This window comes from Anomaloglossus baeobatrachus, chromosome 3, assembly GCF_048569485.1.
Source record: "Anomaloglossus baeobatrachus isolate aAnoBae1 chromosome 3, aAnoBae1.hap1, whole genome shotgun sequence".
Lineage (NCBI taxonomy): Eukaryota > Metazoa > Chordata > Amphibia > Anura > Aromobatidae > Anomaloglossus > Anomaloglossus baeobatrachus.
In genome coordinates, this window is record NC_134355.1 from 649,040,210 (window position 1) to 649,066,648 (window position 26,439).

General features: G+C 48.9%; 1 protein-coding gene across 1 annotated transcript; it reads left to right on the forward strand.

Annotated features, from left to right (window-relative positions):
* The first annotated feature begins 3,605 nt into the window (after positions 1-3,605).
* Positions 3,606-25,957, forward strand: SF3B6 (splicing factor 3b subunit 6). The gene is made up of 4 exons (XM_075338798.1): positions 3,606-3,729; positions 14,200-14,318; positions 19,489-19,627; positions 25,614-25,957. The coding sequence occupies exons 1-4, from the start codon at positions 3,700-3,702 to the stop codon at positions 25,701-25,703; spliced, it is 378 nt and encodes a 125-aa protein (XP_075194913.1). The 5' UTR covers positions 3,606-3,699; the 3' UTR covers positions 25,704-25,957.
* Positions 25,958-26,439: the final 482 nt, after the last annotated feature.

Here is a 26,439-nt window from a genome sequence, read left to right on the forward strand (position 1 = left end):
TGGAAACGTGAGCATTTTTTGAAGATTTTCGCATTGAATTCCATTATTCTTGGGTACTCAAGTTACACCCATCCGGGCATCAGACTAATTAGTTTATGTTCACACACTGCATTTTTTCTAACCAAAAAGATGCAGCGTTTTTGGCCCCAAAAAAAATGCCCCCATGGCAAAACACAAACCGCATTCCACATTTTTACCGCATTTTGCCCAATGCATTTTTTACGTCAAATCTATTGACTGGAAGTGCTCAAAAACGCAAAAAGAATAGACATGCTGCATCTTCAAAAATGCAGCCAAGATGCAGCCAAAAAAAAGATGCTCAGTGTGGACAGCAAAATAGAAATCTCAGACTTTGCTGGGAGAGAGAAAGAAATGCATGCATATTGGTGCATCTTTGTGACCTCAAAAATGCACTAGAAATGCAGAAAAGATAGTGTGAACATAACCTTACAAGTACCGAGCATGGAAGTGCCCGCTCATGACTAGTTACGAGTACCTGAGCATGGTAGTACCCGCTCATCACTAGTTACGAGTACCTGAGCATGGTAGTGCTCGCTCATTACTAGTTACGAGTACCAAGCACCCGAGTATGGTAGTGCTCGCTCATCACTAGTTACGAGTACCGAGCATGGTAGTGCCCGCTCATCACTAGTTACGAGTACCTGAGCATGGTAGTGCCCGTTCATCACTAGTTACCAGTACAGAGCACCTGAGCATGGTAGTGCTCGCTCATCACTAGTTACGAGTACCGAGCACCCGAGTATGGTAGTGCCCGCTCATCACTAGTTACGAGTACCGAGCACCTGAGCATGGTAGTGCCCGCTCATCACTAGTTACGAGTACCGAGCACCTGAGCATGGTAGTGCCCACTCATCACTAGTTACGAGTACCGAGCATGGTAGTGCCCGCTCATCACTAGTTACGAGTACCTGAGCATGGTAGTGCCCGTTCATCACTAGTTACCAGTACAGAGCACCTGAGCATGGTAGTGCTCGCTCATCACTAGTTACAAGTACCGAGCACCCGAGTATGGTAGTGCCCGCTCATCACTAGTTACCAGTACCGAGCACCCGAGCATGGTAGTGCCCGCTCATCACTAGTTACGAGTACTGAGCACCCAAGCATGGTAGTGCCCGCTCATCACTAGTTACGAGTACCGAGCACCCGAGCATGGTAGTGCCCGCTCATCACTAGTTACGAGTACCGAGCACCCGAGCATGGTAGTGCCCGCTCATCACTAGTAACAAGTACTGAGTACCTGAGCATGGTAGTGCCCGCTCATCACTAGTTACAAGTACTGAGCACCCGAGCATGGTAGTGCCCGCTCATCACTAGTTACAAGTACTGAGCACCCGAGCATGGTAGTGCTCGCTCATCACTAGTTACGAGTACTGAGCACCTGAGCATGGTAGTGCTCGCTCATCACTAGTTACGAGTACTGAGCACCTGAGCATGGTAGTGCTCGCTCATCACTAGTTACGAGTACCGAGCACCTGAGCATGGTAGTGCTCACTCATCACTAGTTACGAGTACCGAGCACCTGAGCATGGTAGTGCCTGCTCATCACTAGTTACCAGTACTGTGCACCTGAGCATGGTAGTGCTCACTCATCACTAGTTACGAGTACCGAGCATGGTAGTGCCCGCTCATCACTAGGTACGAGTACTGAGCACCCGAGCATGGTAGTGCCCGCTCATCACTAGTTACCAGTACCGAGCACCCGAGCATGGTAGTGCCCGCTCATCACTAGTTACGAGTACTGAGCACCCGAGCATGGTAGTGCCCGCTCATCACTAGTTACGAGTACCGAGCACCCGAGCATGGTAGTGCCCGCTCATCACTAGTTACGAGTACCGAGCACCCGAGCATGGTAGTGCCCGCTCATCACTAGTAACAAGTACTGAGTACCTGAGCATGGTAGTGCCCGCTCATCACTAGTTACAAGTACTGAGCACCCGAGCATGGTAGTGCCCGCTCATCACTAGTTACAAGTACTGAGCACCCGAGCATGGTAGTGCTCGCTCATCACTAGTTACGAGTACTGAGCACCTGAGCATGGTAGTGCTCGCTCATCACTAGTTACGAGTACTGAGCACCTGAGCATGGTAGTGCTCGCTCATCACTAGTTACGAGTACTGAGCACCTGAGCATGGTAGTGCCCGCTCATCACTAGTTACAAGTACTGAGCACCCGAGCATGGTAGTGGCCGCTCATCACTAGTTACAAGTACTGAGCACCCGAGCATGGTAGTGGCCGCTCATCACTAGTTACAAGTACTGAGCACCCGAGCATGGTAGTGCCCGCTCATCACTAGTAACAAGTACTGAGTACCTGAGCATGGTAGTGCCCGCTCATCACTAGTTACAAGTACTGAGCACCCGAGCATGGTAGTGCCCGCTCATCACTAGTTACAAGTACTGAGCACCCGAGCATGGTAGTGCTCGCTCATCACTAGTTACGAGTACTGAGCACCTGAGCATGGTAGTGCTCGCTCATCACTAGTTACGAGTACTGAGCACCTGAGCATGGTAGTGCTCGCTCATCACTAGTTACGAGTACTGAGCACCTGAGCATGGTAGTGCCCGCTCATCACTAGTTACAAGTACTGAGCACCCGAGCATGGTAGTGGCCGCTCATCACTAGTTACAAGTACTGAGCACCCGAGCATGGTAGTGGCCGCTCATCACTAGTTACAAGTACTGAGCACCCGAGCATGGTAGTGCCCGCTCATCACTAGTTACCAGTACAGAGCACCTGAGCATGGTAGTGCCCGCTCATCACTAGTTACAATTACTGAGCACCCAAGCATGGTAGTGCTCGCTCATCACTAGTTACAAGTACTGAGCACCCGAGCATGGTAGTGCCCGCTCATCACTAGTTATGAGTACTGAGCACCCGAACATGGTAGTGCTCGCTCATCACTAGTTACGAGTACCGAGCACCTGAGCATGGTATCGCCACCTATAATGGTGGCTTCCTCAGGGGAAGAAAATGTCGGCACTTACAGCCTTGGCTGCCATCACTGAGGTCATTAATGTTGGGCTGGAATGTTTTGCGACAGTGAATGCAAATCATCAAGATCCGCTGCTGGCAGCTCCCTATGCAACTGCCAATCATTTTTACAAGAAAACTGCCAACATACTCTAGCAACCAATCACAGCATAGCTTTCTTTTCATAAACAGCTCAGGTAAAATTAAAGCAGCTCTGTGATTGGTTGCTAAGGGCAATAAAGCCATTAGGTCTGCTAGTTTTGTATTAATGTGGCTCATTACAGTCACATCACTAAAAGTAGCTGTGTAAAATATTAGCTCAGAAAATGGTTGACAGGTACAGTAGTTGCTAGAAGATACCAGAGCTTCATTCTTGTAAAATCCCCTTATAACCTTCCATCGTTCTTATTATAACAATAAGATATTAATAAGCGAATGGTGAAATGATTTAGTAAACGTTTGAACATTTAAACCCTATGTAATATCATACAAAATATAAATATAAATATATTTTGCCCGAATTAAAAATGGCCGCCAGCCACGGATCACGTGACATACAGATGACTTCACGCCCCTTGCGACGGATGGCAATGTGCGGGCGATGATGACGTCACGGGTCGCAGATTCCTTTTCCGGTTTCTCAGACTAGTGGACGTCGCTTGCTTCTTTTTCATCGTCTACGGGAATTTCTCTTTACCAGCGGCCACAATGGCGATGCAAGCGGCGAAACGCGCGAATGTGAGTCCTGATGGAGGGGAGGGACGGAGGCCATGATAATACCCTGTAATGTGACTGTACAATGTGTATGTGATGTTGAGGATGTGGCTGGTTCTCTAAAGCACCTGAGTAGGATATATGAGCCTCCAACTGGTGACGCACTACAACTCCCAGCATGCTCTGACCTCTATTGGCACGACATAGGCGCAGGGCTCGCTGGGAGTTGTAGTTCCACTGCAGCAGTTCAGTCACTTTAGAGTAAACAATGCGTCACTGCCCTCATTACATGTATTTTTGACCAAAGATGATATTTGCACTTGTGTTTCATTAACACTTGTGCATGCTTGCCTCCATCAGCCTCAACTAGCGCCACATCCAGAATGAGTTAACAGAGGATCCATCAGTGAGCTCATTCGGAAGGTTTACTGGCAGATTTTGTCACTCCTTTTTACGTGACTTATTTTTAATCTCCTCAAAGCTGATTTATAACCACCGACCACATCAAAGTTGAATTTGCCGGAAAACAAAAATTCTGTAAAAGCCAAACAGTGCAACATTTTTAATTAAACTGAATAGCAAAATGAGTGTTAGCCCTAAATACATGCATTTAAGCAAGAAAGTCCTAGTAGTGATGAGTGGGCACTACAATGCTCAGGGGCTCAGTACTCCTAGCTAACAGTTGGATGCTCAGATGGGTGCAACTCAAGTACCGAGTATAATGGAAAGTCGGAAACGTGAGCATTTTTTTTGAAGATTTTCGCATTGAATTCCATTATTCTTGGGTACTCAAGTTACACCCATCCGGGCATAAGACTAATTTAGTTTATGTTCACACACTGCATTTTTTCTAACCACAAAGATGCAGCGTTTTTGGCCCCAAAAAAAATGCTCCCATGGCAAAACACAAACCGCATTCCACATTTTTACCGCATTTTGCCCAATGCATTTTTTACGTCAAATCTATTGACTGGAAGGGCTCAAAAACGCAAAAAGAATAGACATGCTACATCTTCAAAAATGCAGCCAAGATGCAGCCAAAAAAAAGATGCTCAGTGTGGACAGCAAAATAGAAATCTCAGACTTTGCTGGGAGAGAGAAAGAAATGCATGCATATTGGTGCATCTTTGTGACCTCAAAAATGCACTAGAAATGCAGAAAAGATAGTGTGAACATAACCTTGAGTACCGAGCATGGTAGTGCCCGCTCATCACCAGTTACGAGTACTGAGCACCTGAGCATGGTAGTGCCCGCTCATCACTAGTTACCAGTACTGAGCACCCGAGCATGGTAGTGCCCGCTCATCACTAGTTACCAGTACTGAGCACCCGAGCATGGTAGTGCCCGCTCATCACTAGTTACGAGTACTGAGCATCCAAGCATGGTAGTGCCCGCTCATCACTAGTTACAAGTACTGAGCACCCGAGTATGGTAGTGCTCGCTCATCACTAGTTACCAGTACAGAGCACCTGAGCATGGTAGTGCCCGCTCATCACTAGTTACAAGTACTGAGCACCCGAGCATGGTAGTGCCCGCTCATCACTAGTTACCAGTACAGAGCACCTGAGCATGGTAGTGCCCGCTCATCACTAGTTACAAGTACTGAGCACCCGAGTATGGTAGTGCTTGCTCATCACTAGTTACCAGTACAGAGCACCTGAGCATGGTAGTGCCCGCTCATCACTAGTTACAAGTACTGAGCACCCGAGCATGGTAGTGCCCGCTCATCACTAGTTACCAGTACTGAGCACCCGAGCATGGTAGTGCCCGCTCATCACTAGTTACCAGTACTGAGCACCCGAGCATGGTAGTGCCCGCTCATCACTAGTCACCAGTACTGAGCACCCGAGCATGGTAGTGCCCGCTCATCACTAGTTACCAGTACAGAGCTCCTGAGCATGGTAGTGCCCGCTCATCACTAGTTACGAGTACAGAGCACCCGAGCATGGTAGTGCCCGCTCATCACTAGTTACGAGTACTGAGCACCCGAGCATGGTAGTGCCCGCTCATCACTAGTTACGAGTACTGAGCACCCGAGCATGGTAGTGCCCGCTCATCACTAGTTACAAGTACTGAGCATCCGAGCATGGTAGTGCTCGTTCATCACTAGTTACAAGTACTGAGCGCCCGAGCATGGTAGTGCCCGCTCATCATTAGTTACGAGTACCGAGCATGGTAGTGCCCGCTCATCACTATTTTCCAGGTTTCTGTAAATACATTGGGTTTCTTTGTCGCTCTATTGGGAGACCCAGACAATTGGGTTGTATAGGCTATGCCTCCGGAGGCCGCACAAAGTACTACACTTAAAAGTGTTAAGCCCCTCCCCTTCTGCCTATACACCCCCCGTGCTCCCACGGGCTCCTCAGTTTTTTGCTTTGTGCGAAGGAGGTCAGACACGCACAGCACAGCTCCACAGATTGGTCAGCAGCAGCTGCTGACCATGTCGGATGGAAGAAAAGTGGGCCCATATAGGGCCCCCAGCATGCTCCCTTCTCACCCCACTCTTGTCGGCGGTGTTGTTAAGGTTGAGGTATCCATTGCGGGTACGGAGGCTGGAGCCCACATGCTGCTTTCCTTCCCCATCCCCCTCAGGGCTCTGGTGAAGTGGGATCCTATCGGTCTCCAGGCACTGAGACCGTGCTTCATCCACAACTCCTGTGGAGACTGCTGGATAGGAGCCGGGTATCATTCAGGGACATGGCCCTGCTACGTGAAGGTACTCTGTATCCCTGTGGGGACCGCGCACGGCAACACCTCAGCTTTGCTGGGTGTGCTAGTGCACCGGGCCGCGGCGCTGACCGGGTTCAATGTGCCATTACACACTCAGCGTCGCTGAGTGTGTTTATATGTAGGGGCTACCGCGCTAACCGCCGCTGCCATGGGAAACTGCGGCGCGGCTGGGACTTGTAGTTCGCCGGGGACTTCGGCGTGTGCCGCGCTTTTACGGCAGCCACGCTTATACTCGAGTCCCCGGCTTGCTTGCAGCCTAGTTTTCCCTTTCTCCCGCCCTCAGCCCTGACAGGCAGGGGGAAGGGCGGGACGCTGCACGGAACGAGCAGCACTGAGGGCTGGAGTATGATTTCCATTCTCCACCCCCCTCACTGTGCACAGTGTGAGCACCAGTTCCCGCACTTTCTCGGCCACGCCCACGGCTCCCTCCTCTCGTCAGGACGCCGCAGCCATTCCTGTCAGCTCCTCCGACGCTGCAGAGAGGGACAAACCCTGGGAGACCCAGACACGGTCTCTGGTGGCCTCATAACCGCTTTAAAGCGGGTGGTAAGCAGCACCTGTTGGTGCTAGCCCCATGGTGCTGTAGTGTATTGATACATTATTTGTTTATAGTATATACTCTACACTGTATGAGCACAGTTCATTATGGCTATATACCCTATTGTGTTACACAGGGAAAACAATAGCATGGCGCCCACAAAAGGCAGGGGTGCCAAAACACAGGCTTATTATGCTGCCTGCGCCGCATGTATGACCCCACTACCGGCAGGTTCCACTGACCCTCATTGTGTGCACTGTTCGGCCCCTGTGGCACTTGTTCAGCCAGAGCCTCTGCTAAGAGGAGCCCAGGGGGAGCCACCTGTTGACACTGTTCAGGTGACGGGGACTGAGTTTGCAAAACTCTCTGAGACTATGGCTAAGATACTAGAAGCCTTGCAGTCCAGGCCGGTATATCAGCAAAGGGACTCTGTTGAATCATTGTCCCCTGACCCCCCTCAATTGGTCCAACAATGTCCTCCCGGGGTATCTCATACATCCCAGGCTGAGGGTTATGACTTAGACCCCAGCCCCAGACCGAATAAGCGGGCTCGCTTAGAATTTCCCTCGACATCATATTGTTCAGGGTCTCAGCGGGGGGAATCTCTGGTTGATGATGCGGAGACAGCTGATCAGGATTCTGATCCTGAGGCCGCTCTCAATCTTAATACTCCAGACGGGGACGCCATAGTGAACGTTCTTATTGCGTCCATCAATCAAATGCTGGATATCTCTCCCTCAGTTCCTCCGGCGGAGGAGTCAGTGTCTCAGCAGGAGAAATTCCGTTTCAGGTTCCCCAAGCGTACACCGAGTATGTTTCTAGACCACTCTGATTTCAGAGAGACAGTCCAGAATCACCATGCTTGTCCAGATAAGCGTTTTTCTAAGCGCCTTAAGGATACAAGTTATCCTTTTCCCCCTGACGTGGTTAAAGGTTGGACTCAGTGTCCCAAAGTGGATCCTCCAATCTCCAGACTGGCGGCTAGATCCATACTTGCAGTGGAAGATGGGGCCTCGCTCAAAGATGCCACTGACAGGCAGATGGAGCTCTGGTTGAAATCCATCTATGAAGCTATCGGAGCTTCTTTTGCCCCAGCATTCGCAGCCGTATGGGCGCTACAAGCTATCTCAGCAGGTCAGGCGCAAATTGAAGCGGCCGCGCCACAAGTGGCATCCATTACCACCCAGACCTCGGCAATTGCGTCTTACGCTATTAATGCTGTCCTGGACTCTGCGAGCCGTACGGCGGTTGCGGCCGCCAATTCGGTGGTACTCCGCAGGGCCTTGTGGCTACGGGAATGGAAGGCAGATTCTGCTTCCAAAAAAGCGCTTAACCAGTTTGCCAATTTCTGGCGACAGGCTGTTTGGCGAGCGTCTGGATGAAATCATCAAACAATCCAAGGGAAAGGATACATCCTTACCCCAGCCCAAACAGAACATACCCCAACAGAGGAGAGGGCAGTCGAGGTTTCGGTCCTTTCGGGGCGCGGGCAGGTCCCAATTCTCCTCGTCCAAAGGGTCTCAGAAGGAACAAAGGAACTCTGATGCATGGCGGTCTAAGTCACGTCCTAAAAAGACCACCGGAGGCGCCGCTAACAAAGCGACTTCCTCATGACTTTCGACCTCCTCTAGTAGCATCCTCGGTCGGTGGCAGGCTCTCCCGCTTTTGCGACACCTGGCTGCCACAAATAAAAGACCGCTGGGTGAGAGACATTCTGTCTCACGGTTACAAGATAGAGTTCACCTCTCGTCCCCCGACTCGATTCTTCAGGTCATCCCCGCCTCCCGAGCGAGCCGAGGCTCTCCTGCAGGCGCTGGGCACTCTGAAGGCGGAAGGAGTGGTGGTCCCTGTTCCTCTTCAGCAACAGAGCCACGGTTTTTACTCCAACTTGTTTGTGGTCCCAAAGAAGGACGGGTCTTTCCGCCCGGTCCTGGACCTGAAACTGCTCAACAAACACGTAAAAACCCGACGGTTCCGGATGGAATCCCTCCGCTCCGTCATCGCCTCAATGTCCCAAGGAGATTTCCTTGCATCGATCGATATCAAGGATGCTTATCTCCACGTACCGATTGCTCCAGAGCACCAGCGCTTCTTGCGCTTCGCCATAGGAAACGAACACCTGCAATTTGTGGCACTGCCGTTCGGCCTGTCAACAGCCCCACGGGTTTTTACCAAGGTGATGGCTACTGTAGTAGCGCTCCTACACTCGCAGGGTCACTCGGTGATTCCGTATTTGGACGATCTGCTGATCAAGGCACCCTCTCAAGAGGCATGCCAACGCAGCCTCGACGCTACCCTGGAGACTCTCCAGGGTTTCGGGTGGATCATCAATTTTCCAAAGTCAAATCTGACACCGGCCCAATCGCTGACATATCTTGGCATGGAGTTTCATACCCTCTCAGCGATAGTGAAGCTTCCGCTGATCAAGCAGCAGTCACTACAGAAAGGGGTACAATCTCTCCTTCAAGGCCAGTCACACCCCTTGAGGCGCCTCATGCACTTCCTAGGGAAGATGGTGGCAGCAATGGAGGCAGTCCCTTTCGCGCAGTTTCACCTGCGTCCCCTTCAATGGGACATCCTACGCAAATGGGACAGGAAGCCGACGTCCCTCGACAGGACCGTCTCCCTCTCTCAGGCGACCAAAGCTTCCCTTCGGTGGTGGCTCCTTCCCACTTCATTATCGAAGGGGAAATCCTTCCTACCCCCATCCTGGGAAGTAGTCACGACGGACGCGAGTCTGTCAGGGTGGGGAGCGGTTTTTCTCCACCACAGGGCTCGGGGTACGTGGACCCAGCAAGAGTCCTCGCTTCAGATCAATGTTCTGGAAATACGGGCAGTGTATCTTGCCCTGAAAGCGTTCCAGCAGTGGTTGAAGGGCAAGCAGATCCGAATTCAGTCGGACAACTCCACAGCGGTGGCATACATCAACCACCAAGGCGGCACGCGCAGCCGGCAAGCCTTCCAGGAAGTCCGGCGGATTTTGATGTGGGTGGAAGCCACAGCCTCCACCATATCCGCAGTTCACATCCCAGGCGTGGAAAACTGGGAAGCAGATTATCTCAGTCGCCAGGGCATGGACGCAGGGGAATGGTCCCTTCACCCGGACGTGTTTCAGGAGATCTGTTGCCGCTGGGGGTGCCGGACGTCGACCTCATGGCGTCCCGGCACAACAACAAGGTACCAATGTTCATGGCACGGTCTCAAGATCCCAGAGCTCTGGCGGCAGACGCCTTAGTTCAGGATTGGTCGCAGTTTCAGCTCCCTTATGCGTTTCCTCCGCTGGCACTGTTGCCCAGAGTGTTACGCAAGATCAGGGCCGAATGCTGCCGCGTCATCCTCGTCGCTCCAGACTGGCCGAGGCGGTCGTGGTACCCGGATCTGTGGCATCTCACGGTCGGCCAACCGTGGGCACTACCAGACCGACCAGACTTGCTATCTCAAGGGCCGTTTTTCCATCTGAATTCTGCGGCCCTCAACCTGACTGTGTGGCCATTGAGTCCTGGATCCTAGCGTCTTCAGGGTTATCTCAAGACGTCATTGCCACTATGAGACAAGCTAGGAAACCAACGTCCGCCAAGATCTATCACAGGACGTGGAAAATTTTCCTGTCGTGGTGTTCTGCTCAGGGTATTTCTCCCTGGCCCTTTGCCTTGCCCACTTTTCTGTCCTTCCTTCAATCTGGACTGGAAAAGGGTTTGTCGCTCGGCTCTCTTAAGGGACAAGTCTCAGCGCTCTCTGTGTTTTTCCAGAAGCGCCTAGCCAGACTTCCACAGGTACGCACGTTCCTGCAGGGGGTTTGTCACATCGTCCCTCCTTACAAGCGGCCGTTAGAACCCTGGGATCTGAACAGGGTGCTGACGGTTCTTCAGAAACCACCATTCGAGCCAATGAGAGATATTCCTCTCTCACGCCTTTCGCAGAAAGTGGTTTTTCTAGTAGCAGTCACTTCACTTCGGAGAGTGTCTGAGCTAGCAGCGCTTTCATGCAAAACCCCTTTCCTGGTGTTTCACCAGGACAAGGTGGTTCTACGTCCGGTTCCGGAATTTCTCCCTAAGGTGGTATCCCCCTTTCATCTCAATCAGGATATCTCCTTACCTTCTTTTTGTCCTCATCCAGTTCACCAATGTGAAAAGGATTTGCACTTGTTAGATCTGGTGAGAGCACTCAGAATCTACATTTCTCGTACGGCGCCCCTGCGCCGCTCGGATGCACTCTTTGTCCTTGTCGCTGGCCAGAGTAAAGGGTCACAGGCTTCCAAATCAACCCTGGCTCTGTGGATCAAGGAGCCAATTATCGAAGCTTACCGTTCGGCTGGGCTTCCGGTTCCCTCAGGGCTGAAGGCCCATTCTACCAGAGCCGTGGGCGCGTCCTGGGCTTTGAGGCACCAGGCTACGGCTCAGCAGGTGTGTCAGGCGGCTACCTGGTCGAGCCTGCACACTTTCATGAAGCACTATCAAGTGCATACCTATGCTTCGGCGGATGCCAGCCTAGGTAGACGAGTCCTTCAGGCGGCGGTTGCCCACCTGTAGGAAGAGGCCGTTTTACGGCTCTCTTACGAGGTATTATTTTACCCGCCCAGGGACTGCTTTTGGACGTCCCAATTGTCTGGGTCTCCCAATAGAGCGACAAAGAAGAAGGGAATTTTGTTTACTTACCGTAAATTCCTTTTCTTCTAGCTCTAATTGGGAGACCCAGCGCCCGCCCCTGTTTTTTTGTGTACACATGTTGTTCATGTTGAATGGTTTCAGTTCTCCGATATTCCTTCGGATTGAAGTTACTTTAAACCAGTTTATGATTCTTTTTCCTCCTTCTTGCTTTTGCACCAAAACTGAGGAGCCCGTGGGAGCACGGGGGGTGTATAGGCAGAAGGGGAGGGGCTTAACACTTTTAAGTGTAGTACTTTGTGCGGCCTCCGGAGGCATAGCCTATACACCCAATTGTCTGGGTCTCCCAATTAGAGCTAGAAGAAAAGGAATTTACGGTAAGTAAACAAAATTCCCTTCTTTATTACAGCAGTCTCAATTCCTTCCTCTGGCTCGGGAACTTGGCCCCTCCACTTACTGCTTAGTCCTGCCTCAGCATAGATCTTGCTGTGTATGAGGAGGGCAGTGACCACTTGCTTCTCCAGCCACCTTTACTCTGTCTCCGCATCAGATGCTACCTGATGGGGTCTTGAATCGTGGTTTTGAACCTCGTTGGTGATTTATATTTGGATGTGTAGCTTGTTTCCGCTCCACCTACCCCCCAGGATGATAACTTTAATTCCTGTGTGAGTAACATCTTTATCTTCCATCTTTTTTTAGATCCCGGCTGGTTACTGGCACAGACCTTTGTGTGACGTCTGAGCGTTGTCACAGCTGAGGTCGTTTCTAGTCTCCGTCCTCTTTGGACTCCAGACTGATACACTGTATCAAGCTGCTTTTTTGAATTTGCCCCTCCCCCACGATCTCATAATAATCTGATTTTCTCGGCTTTTTCCACTCCTATTCTTATTGTTTTTGAGAACTAATCACACAGGGAGCAATATTGTCACTGTAGTCTTGAAGGGAAAGGGGGAGAGGTCTTTATGATAACATTTTGACCAGAAAACCTCTCAGTGCCAACTGCAGATCACTTAGGGTTATGGGGCTCCGCAGTTTTCCTCTGATGCTCCCATAGGCAGGTGCTGAGCTGAGACCTCAGTCCTTGCAGCAGGTTTATTATTACTCATGAAGCCAGAAGAGCTGCACAAATTATCAAATGGGGACATTTATAGGTAAAAATAGCAACTGCCCATAATCATTTAAAGGGAACCTGTCACTAGATTTGGTGACTATAAGCTGCGGCCACCACCAGTGCACTCTTATATACAGCATTCTAACATGCCGTATATAAGAGCCCAGGCCGCAGTGTAGAATGTAAAAATCACTTTATAATACTCACCTACTGGGGCGGTGCAGACTGGTCGAATGGGTGTCTCCGTACTCCGGGTGCGGAGCCTTCTCTTTTGGCCATCTTTGTCCTCCTTCTTCTGCAGCCTGTGTGCATGATATGTCCTACGTCATCCACACAGGCCACATTTGAGGTCCTGCGCAGGCGCACTTTGATCTGCCCTGAGCAGGGCAGACCAAAGTATTGTAGTGCGCCTGCGCAGGACCTCAACGCGGCTAGTGTGGATGAGGTAGGACGTATCATGCACACAGGCTGAAGAAGGAGGACAAAGATGGCCAAAAGAGAAGGCACTGGTCCCGGAGAATGGAGACATCCACATGACCAGTCTGCACCGCAGCGACCGGTTTAGGCGAGTATTATAAAGTGTTTATGTTCTACACAGCGGCCTGGGCTCTTATATACAGCATATTAGAATGCTGTATATAAGAGCTCACTGGTGGTGGCCGCAGCTTATAGTCACCAAATCTAGTGACAGGTTGGCTGTAAAAGCGTTTTCTCATCTGCTTTCTCTGGGAGCGTACCACTGTTCTGACACCCGGCTTCCAGATTGCCTCTTCTGAAGATCTTTGCAGTTTGGACCAGCAGTACGGCGGCATCACCGGCCCGAGCAGTACGCTCGCCAATGCTGCAGCCACAGACAGCTTTGCCTCTATAGCATCGGAGGAGCTCGAGGGGCCCAGCAATCTGACCACCTTCAGAGCAGCGCTTACAAGCTCTATAGCAAAGTGCTGATAGATGACCGGGTGGCCAGGCACCTAGGCAGTGAGCTGCAGGATTAAAATTCCCTTGAGAATGGAGTAGATTTCTAATTGGAGACAAACTACAAAGTTTCACCCATTTATCATAAGACAATCCTTTTAAGGACCAGGTCTATTTTGGCCTTAAAGGTGTAGCTGCTGCTTTTGCAGATTTTTTTTTTTATGGGATTAGAAGAATAAAAAAAAAACTTATTCACCAAACAGACCAGTGCCACTCATCTGTTCTGCTCCAAATCAGCGTTTTTCTGCTTGTACAGAATGACAAGGCTGCAGCCGATCAGTGGCCGTTGGAAGCGGTATCCAGGGGTACGCTTATGCCTCATATGCTTTTATGTGATGTGTCAGATGTCCACAAATGTGGAAAGACTCAGCAATGCCGTCCATGGCCAGTAGTAGCCGCCATCCACAGAGGATGATGTCTCTGTATCGCTGCTGGCTGCAGATCTGGTTCACGCTCTGAACGATCCTTTGTCAATAATGTGTCGTTACCGTGTCATACATTTTTGATAGACTGTTGCCCTCTTTTTTTTTTTCCAGATCCGCTTACCCCCAGAGGTGAACCGCATCCTGTATATCAGAAACCTGCCTTATAAAATCACCGGGGAGGAAATGTACGACATCTTTGGGAAATACGGCCCCATCCGGCAAATCAGAGTGTAAGTTGAGCTTCTTCTTAGTTGAAGGTCTTTCTCATATTGATGCGGCTCCTCGGGAGTGTTCACCTCAGTTTTCAGGTGGGTTGTCATGGCGTGAAAGTGCGACAAAGACCTACTCGAACCAATATTAGCCTATGTCAGCACCCATGAGCGATTATTTTCTCAGCCCTAATCGGACCGAGAAAACAATTGCAGCATGCTGGGGTGGAATGCGATCCTAGTTTCTCTCGCACCCGTTCAAGTCTATGGGGCGAGAGAAAGATTGCACTGCACTCGCGGTACACCGATGTACCGTGAGTGCAGTGAGAGAATGGCAATAGCCGGCAACGGAGGAGAGAAGGAGAGAAATCCTTTCCTGGCCTCCTCAGCGCCGGCCCTGGCCTCCTCAGCGCCGGCCCTCGCCCCCCTCAGCGCCGGCCCTCGCCCCCCCTCAGCGCCGGCCCTCGCCCCCCCTCAGCGCCGGCCCTCGGCCCCCCTCAGCGCCGGCCCTCGGCCCCCCTCAGCGCCGGCCCTCGGCCCCCCTCAGCGCCGGCCCTCGGCCCCCCTCAGCGCCGGCCCTCGGCCCCCCTCAGCGCCGGCCCTCGGCCCCCCTCAGCGCCGGCCCTCGGCCCCCCTCAGCGCCGGCCCTCGGCCCCCCTCAGCGCCGGCCCTCGGCCCCCCTCAGCGCCGGCCCTCGGCCCCCCTCAGCGCCGGCCCTCGCCCCCTGCAGGTGAGGTTCGATCGGACCCCAGTCGCAGTAACTGGCAGGACAGCGTGAGCCGAGTGTGATGCAAGGATCGCAGTAGATCCCAGTGTGGCTCCGGCCTTACAGGGGGTTTCCACTGTTATGTACATAAAGCTTTCTGCTGCTTTGTAAGATATTGGACATTCCTCGGTATCATTGTCAGACTCTCTGCTGTCAGTCAGGGGTGACATTTCTGAGTCTTGAGCTCCTCCTGAGTGTTTACTCCAGAGTTATCCAGTGTACACATCACTGTGGACTCCAGGCTGGTACATTCACCTGCACTAACATCACGACCCTGTACAGGACAGAGATTTCTGCTGCTGATGGATTTTAGCTCTCGGAGGTTTGTTTAGACTGGACTCCATTATAGCAAACTCAGCTAGAGAAGTTATATTCTTGGCGATATTAAACTTCTCGATATAAGGAAAGAAAAGGTTCTTTTTCATTTACTGCAAGCAGAGACCCTGAAAATAATGATGACCTTGATACAATAAGTCATAAAAAGTTGAAAAACTTTTCCATATACAATTATTAACCCTAGAACGCGCAACCATAGAAATCTACCATAGAAAACAAGTAATCTAGCAGGCCTGCGAGACCCCAGGAATACCTTCTAGGGTTACTCCCTACAGTAAAAATTACCATTCATGCAAAGGATAAGGTGTGAGCCTGGTCTGTCCACTGTATAGTGTACTGATGCCAAGAATGGGCATCTGAAACTCATGTCCGCCACCACTTTGTTGATTTTCAATGGGAGTGTTGGAAAAAGAAAGGCGAGTGCTCTACTCTGCTTTCTGCAGCAGTCCCATAGAGAATCAGTGGAGTGATGGCGTCCGTCAGGCGGGACATTGCAGCAACTGACATGGTCTAATTTGCGATGGCTAGCAGGGCTGTGGAGTCGGTAAACCAAACCTTCGACTCAGACTCCTCAATTTCTCTTGCACCGACTCCTACATATATTGCTTATAGAAAGGTGAAAAATGTATTGTAATACATGAACATGTGTATGTGAACATTAGACATTTCATAATTTTTATGATACAATAATCAAGATATTTGGATAGAACATAAAATATATTTATTGGATACAACTTTAGAACACAAACTAATAAATTGTAAATATGTAATACACTATGTAATATACAGTAGATTACATATATATCTTGTGTGTGTGTGTGTCTGTGTATATATATATATATATATATATATATATATATATATATATATATATATATATATATATATATATATATATATATATATATATATATATATATATATATATATATGTATGTGTGTGTGCTCAAAGGAAGGACAACTTGGGACTGGATAGTGGACAACTGGTGATTGGACAGTGGACAGCTGGGGACTGGATATTACGGGCGGCGGGGGACTGGATATTACGGGCGGCTGGGGGACTGGATATTACGGGCGGCTGGGGGACTGGATATTACGGGCGGCTGGGGGACTGGATATTACGAGCGGCTGGGGGACTGGATATTACGGGCGGCTGGGGGACTGGATATTACGGGCGGCTGGGGGACTGGATATTACGGGCGGCTGGGGGACTGGATATTACGGGCGGCTGGGGGACTGGATATTACGGGCGGCTGGGGGACTGGATATTACGGGCGGCTGGGGGACTGGATATTACGGGCGGCTGGGGGACTGGATATTACGGGCGGCTGGGGGACTGGATATTACGGGCGGCTGGGGGACTGGATATTACGGGCGGCTGGGGGACTGGCTATTACGGGCGGCTGGGGGACTGGCTATTACGGGCGGCTGGGGACTGGATATTACGGGCGGCTGGGGACTGGATATTACGGGCGGCTGGGGACTGGATATTACGGGCGGCTGGGGACTGGATGTTACGGGCGGCTGGGGACTGGATATTACGGGCGGCTGGGGGACTGGCTATTACGGGCGGCTGGGGGACTGGCTATTACGGGCGGCTGGGGACTGGATATTACGGGCGGCTGGGGACTGGATATTACGGGCGGCTGGGGACTGGATATTACGGGCGGCTGGGGACTGGATGTTACGGGCGGCTGGGGACTGGATATTACGGCGGCTGGGGACTGGATGTTACGGGCGGCTGGAGACTTGATATTGCGAGCGGCTGGGGGACTGGATAGGGGGGGACTGGATAGGGGGGACTAGATAGCGGGCGGCTGGGGACTGGATATTACGGGCGGCTGGGGACTGGATATTACGGGCGGCTGGGGACTGAATATTACGGGCGGCGGGGGAATGGATATTACGAGCGGCTGGGGGACTGGATATTACGAGCGGCTGGGGGACTGGATATTACGGGCGGCTGGGGGACTGGATATTACGGGCGGCTGGGGGACTGGATATTACGGGCGGCTGGGGGACTGGATATTACGGCGGCTGGGGACTGGATATTACGGGCGGCTGGGCACAGGATATTACGGGCGGCTGGGCACAGGATATTACGGGCGGCTGGGCACAGGATATTACGGGCGGCTGGGCACAGGATATTACGGGCGGCTGGGCACAGGATATTACGGGCGGCTGGGCACAGGATATTACGGGCGGCTGGGGACTGGATAGCGGGCGGCTGGGGGACTGGATAGGAGGGGACTAGATAGCGGGCGGCTGGGGACTGGATAGCGGGCGGCTGGGGACTGGATAGCGGGCGGCTGGGGACTGCATAGCGGATAACCCAGGTACATTGATGCTAATGTGCAGGGAAGGCTCTGATACCACAAATATAGATATTGCAAGTTACAATGGAAAGATGGCTGAAACCGCAGAGCACCACCGCTCGTTGAGCAGCTGCAGACCAGTCAGTGCTAATGCTGACCCCTGTCCACCTCCAAAAACATCTCCAATGGGCACATAAGCATCAGATCTGGACCATGGAGACATAGAAGTAGGCGGCTGCTCTGATAAACTGTTTGCCGTTACACCATGTGGACGGCCGCTGTGTGTGCGTCACTTACCCAGGAAGAGATGGGGCTAGGCCGCACTATGGGAAGAAGGCGGACCCGGTGGAGTCAGCGTGATGGGGCAAACTGCCCTGGTATCACATGTATGTGACACATAGCACCTACCTAACATTGTATGGACCAGGCACCGCCATCACGGCAGCCGGATTCCCTAATGGCAGTGCCCTCTGTCAGCAGCAGAATGCCTCGGCCCCACTGCAAGAAATTACTTAGAAGTATTTAATGGTCTCCAAAGTTTTGCCCCCTTCAAAATGTCAAAGTTTTTCTGTTCCTCCTGACGTGGCAGTACCCTGGCTTGTGAGGATCTCATTTTGCAGACTCTTGTCTCACGTCTGCCTTCTTCCACCACAGGGTCCCCTCGCTGCAGGTTTTGTCTGGTAGTAATGGACCTGAGCTGCAGTACCGCACACAGCCTGTAGACAGGAGTGGCGCTGTTCTTGGAAGAAAGCAGCCATGTTTTTCTAATCTTAAACATCTTTTGTGGCCAGTAAAGTGACAGACTTGTGTGATCCGGTAGCAGAGACGGAGCTGTTCTGTGCATGATCCCGCGGCATCAGATGTGATTTTTCTCTCCTCCGTGGTGATGGAGATGATAGTAATTGCTTTCCCATTACTGGCAGTGACATAGCGGCGGTGTCTCGGCCCCTCCTCAGTGACATTACCGGAAGCTCCGTCCGCAGAGTCCTCCATTACTCGGCCGCTCGCTGACAGACGCCGTGTTATTAGCTGTAATAACAATTCCAAGAAACTGCATTAAACAATGGGATTTTTTTTACATTTTTTTTCCTCTTGTGCAAATGATATTGAGACTAATCAGAACTGAACATGAAATGTGAGAGACCTGACAGTGACATCATGGAAGCGAGGTGTTCACCGCGGTGTCAGTCTCCGGCATTGTAGGTACCGGGGCGCCCCTTTAGGGAAAATGGAACACTTTGTAGGTTTTAAAAAAGCTTTGGGGAACTAATACAACTTAAAGGGGGTGTCCTCTGAATTAGCCCAGGGGGATATAGGAAATGAGAAGAAATAATGTCTACTCGTCTCCAGGACGGGCGCCGCTTCTCCGCAGTTAGTACTCTGTCCTCCACCAGCATTAATACCCGGAGAGGCCGTATTGTGATGCCTAAATATAATATAGTGGCCATGTGATGCCCCCTGCTGGTCACTATACTGAGTGCAGAGGAGCGACACCGCCATTTTTCCTTTGCATTTCGGGAGCTTGGTTAAACTGTTAGGTCCGTTATTATTGACAAACTTGCTGACTGTTTCCGGTGTTAGATTGTTCTCACTCGTCACATTATCGGTGATGACCGCACGCTGCCATCTTTTATGTCGCTGTTCAGCCCTAACCCTTTATCAGGAAGGCATTGTGTAAAGGGAGCTTCCATTTTTACCCCAAGTTTTCTGTCTCTGACCCCCCCCCAGAGACGCTCATTACCTCTCACCTGACTGATTCCTCCGTCTCTTGCAGCGGGAACACACCGGAGACCAGGGGCACGGCGTACGTCGTGTATGAAGACATCTTTGACGCCAAGAACGCCTGCGATCATCTCTCCGGCTTCAACGTGTGTAACCGATACCTGGTGGTCCTGTACTACAATGCAAACAGGGTGAGTCGTGTTATACGGGATGGGGGGCTGGGGGTCCGCAATCCACAGCCAGAGGTCTCACAAGCACTAATATAGACTCGCAAAGAAAAAAGACTGAGAGGAGGCAATTATTAAAGGGATTGTCCAAAAGTAGACAAAAAATAATCTGCTTTTCTCAAGAAAGAAACCACCGCTGTCTGTGGGTTCTAACTGGCAGTGACTGTAGCTAAGCTGCAATACCACGCACCACCTATAGTCAGGGATGGCGCTGTTTCTTGACAAAGCAGCCTTATTTTACTAATTATGGACAACCCCTTTAAGCGTGTTGTGTCTCAAAACCTGTGTCATTATACTGCACGTGACTTTTCCCTTTTCCGTGTGTTAGTTTGTAATCCAGGCACGGCATACCAATTGCTAGGGATTAGAGATGCCAGAGCCACAATGATCATCTGATTGCTAGACTGACTGCTGTTTAAAAGGTGCCACCTGTCAGTCACCGCTGCCACCTGTCAGTCACCGCTGCCACCTGTCAGTCACCGCTGCCACCTGTCAGTCACCGCTGCCACCTGTCAGTCACCGCTGCCACCCGTCAGTCACCGCTGCCACCCGTCAGTCACCGCTGCCACCCGTCAGTCACCGCTGCCACCCGTCAGTCACCGCTGCCACCCGTCAGTCACCGCTGCCACCCGTCAGTCACCGCTGCCACCCGTCAGTCACCGCTGCCACCCGTCAGTCACCGCTGCCACCCGTCAGTCACCGCTGCCACCCGTCAGTCACCGCTGCCACCCGTCAGACACCGCTGCCACCTGTCAGACACCGCTGCCACCTGTCAGTCACCTTAGCAGCTCCCAGTGCCCTCTTTATGTAAAAGTAGAGCCATAATTTTGACAAGAGATCACCTACACTTTTATTTATATATATATATATATATATATATATATATATATTACCTTCTCACCCCCTGTGGGTGGTTATTTGTCCTTCCTCATTCTCGGGTCCTCTACCAGAGGCCTGGGAGTTTGAGGGTTCTGCGCAGGATCTTAGTTGTTCCCAGCGCTGCGCTTTTCTGGACAGAGAGCTCAGATGTTGCTCCTGGAATCTGTTGCAGCCATTTTTCCAACTTAGGGGTCACTGCTCCAAGTGCTCCTATTACCACTGGAATTACTGTTACCTTCACCTTCCACATCTTCTCCAGTTGTTCTTTAAGGCCATGGTATTTCTCCAGCTTCTCATATTCCTTCTTTCTGATGTTACTGTCATTAGGCACTGCCACATCTATTATTATTGCTGTCTTCTGACCCTTGTCTACTATTAGACATCTATTATATTACATAGTTACTAAGGTTGAAAAAAGACCTAGGTCCATCTAGTTCACCCTTCCTCCACCAGTTCTACACCTGGTCACCAAGTCATTTATAACCAACAATGTTGTGTGTACTGAGGAAATCATCCAGCCCTTTTTTAAAAGCTGTTATAGTATCTGCCATTACTACCTCTTGTGGTAGTGCATTCCACAGTCTGACTGCTCTAACTGTAAAGAACCCTTTCCTATTTAGCTGCCGGAATCGCTTTTCTTCCACTCGCAGTGAATGCCCCCTGGTCCTTAGTATTGTCTTTGGAAGAAATAAGTCATGTGCCAGTCCTTTATATTGACCACACATGTATTTATACATATAAATGAGATCTCCTCTGAGACGTCTTTTTTCTAAGCTAAACATATCTAACTTTTTCAACCTGTCATCATATGGGCGGCCTCCATTCCTTGTAATAGTCTAGTTGCCCGCCTTTGAACTGACTCTAACTTCTGAATGTCCTTTTTAAAATGTGGAGCCCAAAACTGGATCCTGTATTCCAGATGTGGCCTTACAAGTGATTTATAGAGGGGTAACAATACGTTGGGATCACGGGATCTAATCTCTTTTTATACACCCTAAAATCTTGTTTGCTTTTGCAGCTGCTGCCTGACATTGAGTGCTGCTGCTCAGCTTATTTGTAATGAGAATACACAAGTCTTTCTCCTGTTCTGTAGTCCCGAGTTTACTTCCATTTAATGTATATGCAGCTATAGGATTACTCCGTCCTAGGTGCATTACTTTACATTTATCAACATTAAATCTCATTTGCCAAGTATCTGCCCATTCTGACATCTTATCCAGATCTTTTTGTAATATTGTACTATCCAGGTCAGTTTTTAATATCCTGCATAGTTTGGTGCTATCAGCAAAGACTGACACTGTACTATCAATCCCATCCACAAGGTCATTAATAAAGAGATTAAAAAGAATCGGTCCTAGCACAGATCCCTGCGGTCCCCACTGCTGACTATAGCCCATTTAGAGAATGTACCATTTATGACTACTCTTTGTTTCCTATCTTTTAGCCAATTCCTTACCCAGTTGCATATTGTGTCCCCTAGTCCTTGCTTCTGGAGCTTTAGTATAAGGCTATTATGTGGTACAGTATCAAATGCCTTTGCAAAGTCCAAATAAATCACATCAGCTGCATTACCAATATCCAGGTTTGCACTTACCCCCTCATAGAACCCCAACAGGTTGGTTAGACACGACTTATCTTTAATGAATCCATGCTGTCTGTCAGTTATTATATTATTTTCTGCAACATATTTTTGCATGTCATCCCTTAAAATGCCCTCAAAAACTTTGCATACTACTGATGTCAGGCTTACTGGACGGTAGTTGCCTGGATCTACCCTCTTACCTTTCTTAAATATCGGAACCACATCAGCAATCCTCCAATCCTGAGGCACGAACCCTGTTACAAGCGAGTCTAAAAAGATGAGATACAGCGGTCTGTCAATTACGGGGCTCAATTCCCTCAATAATCGTTGATGAATGCCATCTGGCCCCGGGGATTTGTCAATGTTTAATTTTCTCAGACGTAGGCGTACTTCTTCTTGTGTTAAATTAATTATATCGGGTGGTGAACTTTGATTTTTCAATTGTTGAATAATGCCTGGTACAGTCAGTTCTTTGGTGAACGCAGATGAGAAATGCCTATTTAATATCTCAGTCTTTTGTTTGTCCTCTATAACTAACTTGTTATTATATTTTAAGGGGCCAATACTATCCTTTGTTTTCCTTTTGGCATTAATGTATTTATAAAAGATTTTGGGATTTATTTTAATGTCATTGGCGATTCTTGTTTCAGTAGCTAGTTTTGCTTGTTTGATTTCTTTTTTGCATTGCCTATTGATATCTTTATACTCCTGCAATGCTATTTCTGTATTCTCAGCCTTTAAGATTTTAAATGCCCTTTGTTTTTGTTTTATTATACTTTGTACAGTCTTATTTATCCATAGTGGTTTCTTTTTATTCCGGGACGTTTTATTACCAGAGGGTATAAGTTTATTACAGGATTCTAGCAATATATCCTTAAACTTTCCCCATTTATGTTCGGTATCCCCAGTTATTATGACTTTGTCCCAAGCTACACATTTAAGCTCTTCCCTTAATTTGTTGAAATCAGCTTTCCTAAAATTCCAGGTTTTAGCATTCCCCCTTTGAAATGTTCTATTGAATATTATGTTGAAGCTTACCATATTATGATCGCTGGTGCCCAAGTGCTCCCGGACCTGTAGATCTGAAATTGTATTCGGTCTATTTGACAGGACCAAATCTAGCAAATTATATTATATTAATAATTAATATTATATATAAATTTATTATACTCTCTATATATTCTTTATTTTTCTGGTATTCATCCATGTGCTGCACTAGGCAGTAAATGCTGCCGGCTTGTTCACACTTGGTACACTTGGCTTTCTTGCTGCCTCTTCTTTTTCTTTTTGGTGCTGAAAAGCAACCCAACATTTTACAATAACAGCAAAATTCTAAAATGTTTCGCACATTTTTTTTTTTCCCAATGAGATCAAAATGGCTTAACACTTAAACATTAGAGAATACATATCATTTCAGATGTGGCTTTCCTGCAATAGCTTGCTTTTTATGCATGAACAAAATCTACATGTGAACAGTACCCTATGGCTGGATTCAACCCATGCCCCCCCCACCACCAAAAACACAGTAAAATCATTGCATTTTTGGAAAACTGTAATAAAATGTATTGCGAAAATGGTTCAACATGGCCTACCAGTCAGTCTTGCAGAAATCCTGCAGGGAACCCATGGGTTCATCTTATGCTGATCAGTTCCATCTGTGATTGGTGGTCAGTAGAAATAGGAAGACCTTAGCAGACTTGTGTCTCAATGCATAGGGAAGAGGTTCATGCTGCAGGCAGTTATTTTACAGCCACAAACAGGGCAGTGAGGAAGAGGAGGGGAGCAAGGCTAATATCCATACATGGGCAGAGAAGATTTTGTAGATGCATATATATCTCTATCTATAGAGAGAGATATAGAAAGATCTCTTTATCCCCCTGTCCCTCCCCCTGTCCCTCCCCCTGTCCCTCTGAATACCCCCCAGATATTATTTGCTATTTTGCTGCTGCCACTCAATAAGCAGTTAATTTTATCAACTTCACTTTTTTGGATTTCAAAACCTAAACATCCGAGCTGACCACTACAGGTATGTATAGAATCAGCCTGATAGTGCTAGTATAGCCCTGGCTTTAGCTTATATAGAAAAATCCTGGTGATTGGTTCTCTTTAATTACACTGATAGGACTTGATTTGGAAAGGCGCACACCATAAGACCTCACAGCTCACCGTGCATTTCAGACCATATGAGAATCATGAGGTCAAAGGACCTACCCAAGGAGCTCAGAGACAGAATTGTGGCAAGGCACAGATCTGGCCAAGGTTACAAAATAGTTTCTGCAGTACTCAAGGTTCCTAAGAGCACACTGGCCTCCGTAATCCTTGAATGGAAGAAGTTTGAGACCACCCGAACTCTTCCTAGACCTAGCCGTCCATCCAAACTGAGCAATCATGGGAGAAGAGTCTTGGTGAGAGAGGTAAAGAACCACCCCAAGATCACTGTGGCTGATCTCCAGAGATGCAGTAGGGAGATGGGAGAAAGTTCCACAATGACAACTATCAGGGAAGCCTCCACCAGTCGGGCCTTAATGGCTAAGTGGCCCGTTGGAAGCTTCTCCTCAGTGCAAGACACATGAAAGCCTGCTAGAGTTTGCAAAAAAACACGAGGGACTCCCAGACTATGAGAAATAAAATTCTCTGGTCTGATGAGACGAAGATAGAACTTTTTGGTGATAATTCTAAGTGGTATGTGTGCGGAAAACCAGGCCCTGCTCATCACCTGCCCAACACAATCCCAACAGTGAAACATGGTGGCAGCATCATGCTATGGGGATGTTTTTCAGCTGCAGGGACAGGGCGACTGGTTGCAATTGAAGGAAAGATGAATGCGGCCAAGTACAGAGATCCTGGAAGAAAACCTCCAGAGTGCTATGGACCTCAGACTTGGCTGAACGTTCACCTTCCAACAAGACAATGACCCTAAGCACACAGCTAAAATAACAAAGGAGTGGCTTCAGAACAACTCTGTGATCATTCTTGACCGGCCCAGCCAGAGCCGTGACCTAAACCCATTTGAGCATCTCTGGAGAGGCCTGAAAATGGCGTCCACCAACGTTCACCATCCGACCTGACGGAACTGGAGAGGATCTGCAAGGAAGAATGGCCGAGGATCCCCAAATCCCGGGGTGAAAAACTTGTTCCATCATTCCCAAGAAGACTCATGGCTGTACTAGCTCAAAAGGGAGCGTATACTCAATACTGAGCAAAGGGGCTGAATACTTATGACTATGGGATATTTCAGTTTTTCTTGTGTAATACATTTTCAAAAATTTCTACATTTGTTTTTTTCTATCATGATGGGGTGCAGAGTGCACATTAATGAGAAAAAAAAATGAACTTTTTAAAATTTACCAATGCAATGAAACAGTGAAAAATTTAAAGGGGTCTGAATACTTTCTGTACCCACTGTATATAGGATGTCATCATTCCTGATGATGATACAAGTTGTCTTTATTAGTAGCAATGTTTTAATTCTACTTTCTTCTTTTTCAGGCGTTTCAGAAGATGGACACAAAGAAGAAAGAGGAACAGCTCAAGCTGCTGAAGGAGAAATATGGAATCAACACCGATCCCCCCAAATAAATCCGGATTTATGTTTTTTATTTTTTTTTTTTTATATATATATATACTTTGACGTTTGTATGAATCCTGACCTTTGTTGTAAGGGAAGAACACATGGACTTGTATCGGAAGGACTGAGTATTTTATGTTTTCTCACATGGGGCATGTACCATTTTCTGGTTTGAGGAGCACATTGTGGATTCGGGGGGGAGCGCGCCGCTCTTGATTATGTTTTCTCCTGACCATAGACACCAATAAACATAAATCCACCAAGATCTTCTTAAAATTCTCCAATGGAATTTGTCACCCCCGGTATTCTTATCACATGATTTCGTTTTTTTAATCTTCTGGTGGGTTTGTTTTGTACACATCAGGGAAAGCCATCCAGAGAAATGATTTTACTGTTTTGTTTTGTTTTTTTTGTCCCAGATGTCCCCCCGCTCCCCCATATCACAATCTTTATTAAAAAAATAATAATGTTACAATTCTCACTCTGGCCACTGGGGCTTTTTCACTCTTTTACTTCCCATTTCAGAAAACCGCACATTAGCCACAATGAATAGACTCGGACGCAATTTAAAAAAAAATATATAAATTATTAAAGGGAACCTGTCAGCAGAAATGTCCCCTAAAACCTAACAGATTCCCCCTCTGCAGCTCCTGGGCTGCATTCTATAAAGGTCCCTGTTATGATTGTGCCCACTTTCTGACCGAAAAAAAGTGTTTATAAAGTTGTACCTTTTTGGCTTCTGATTCT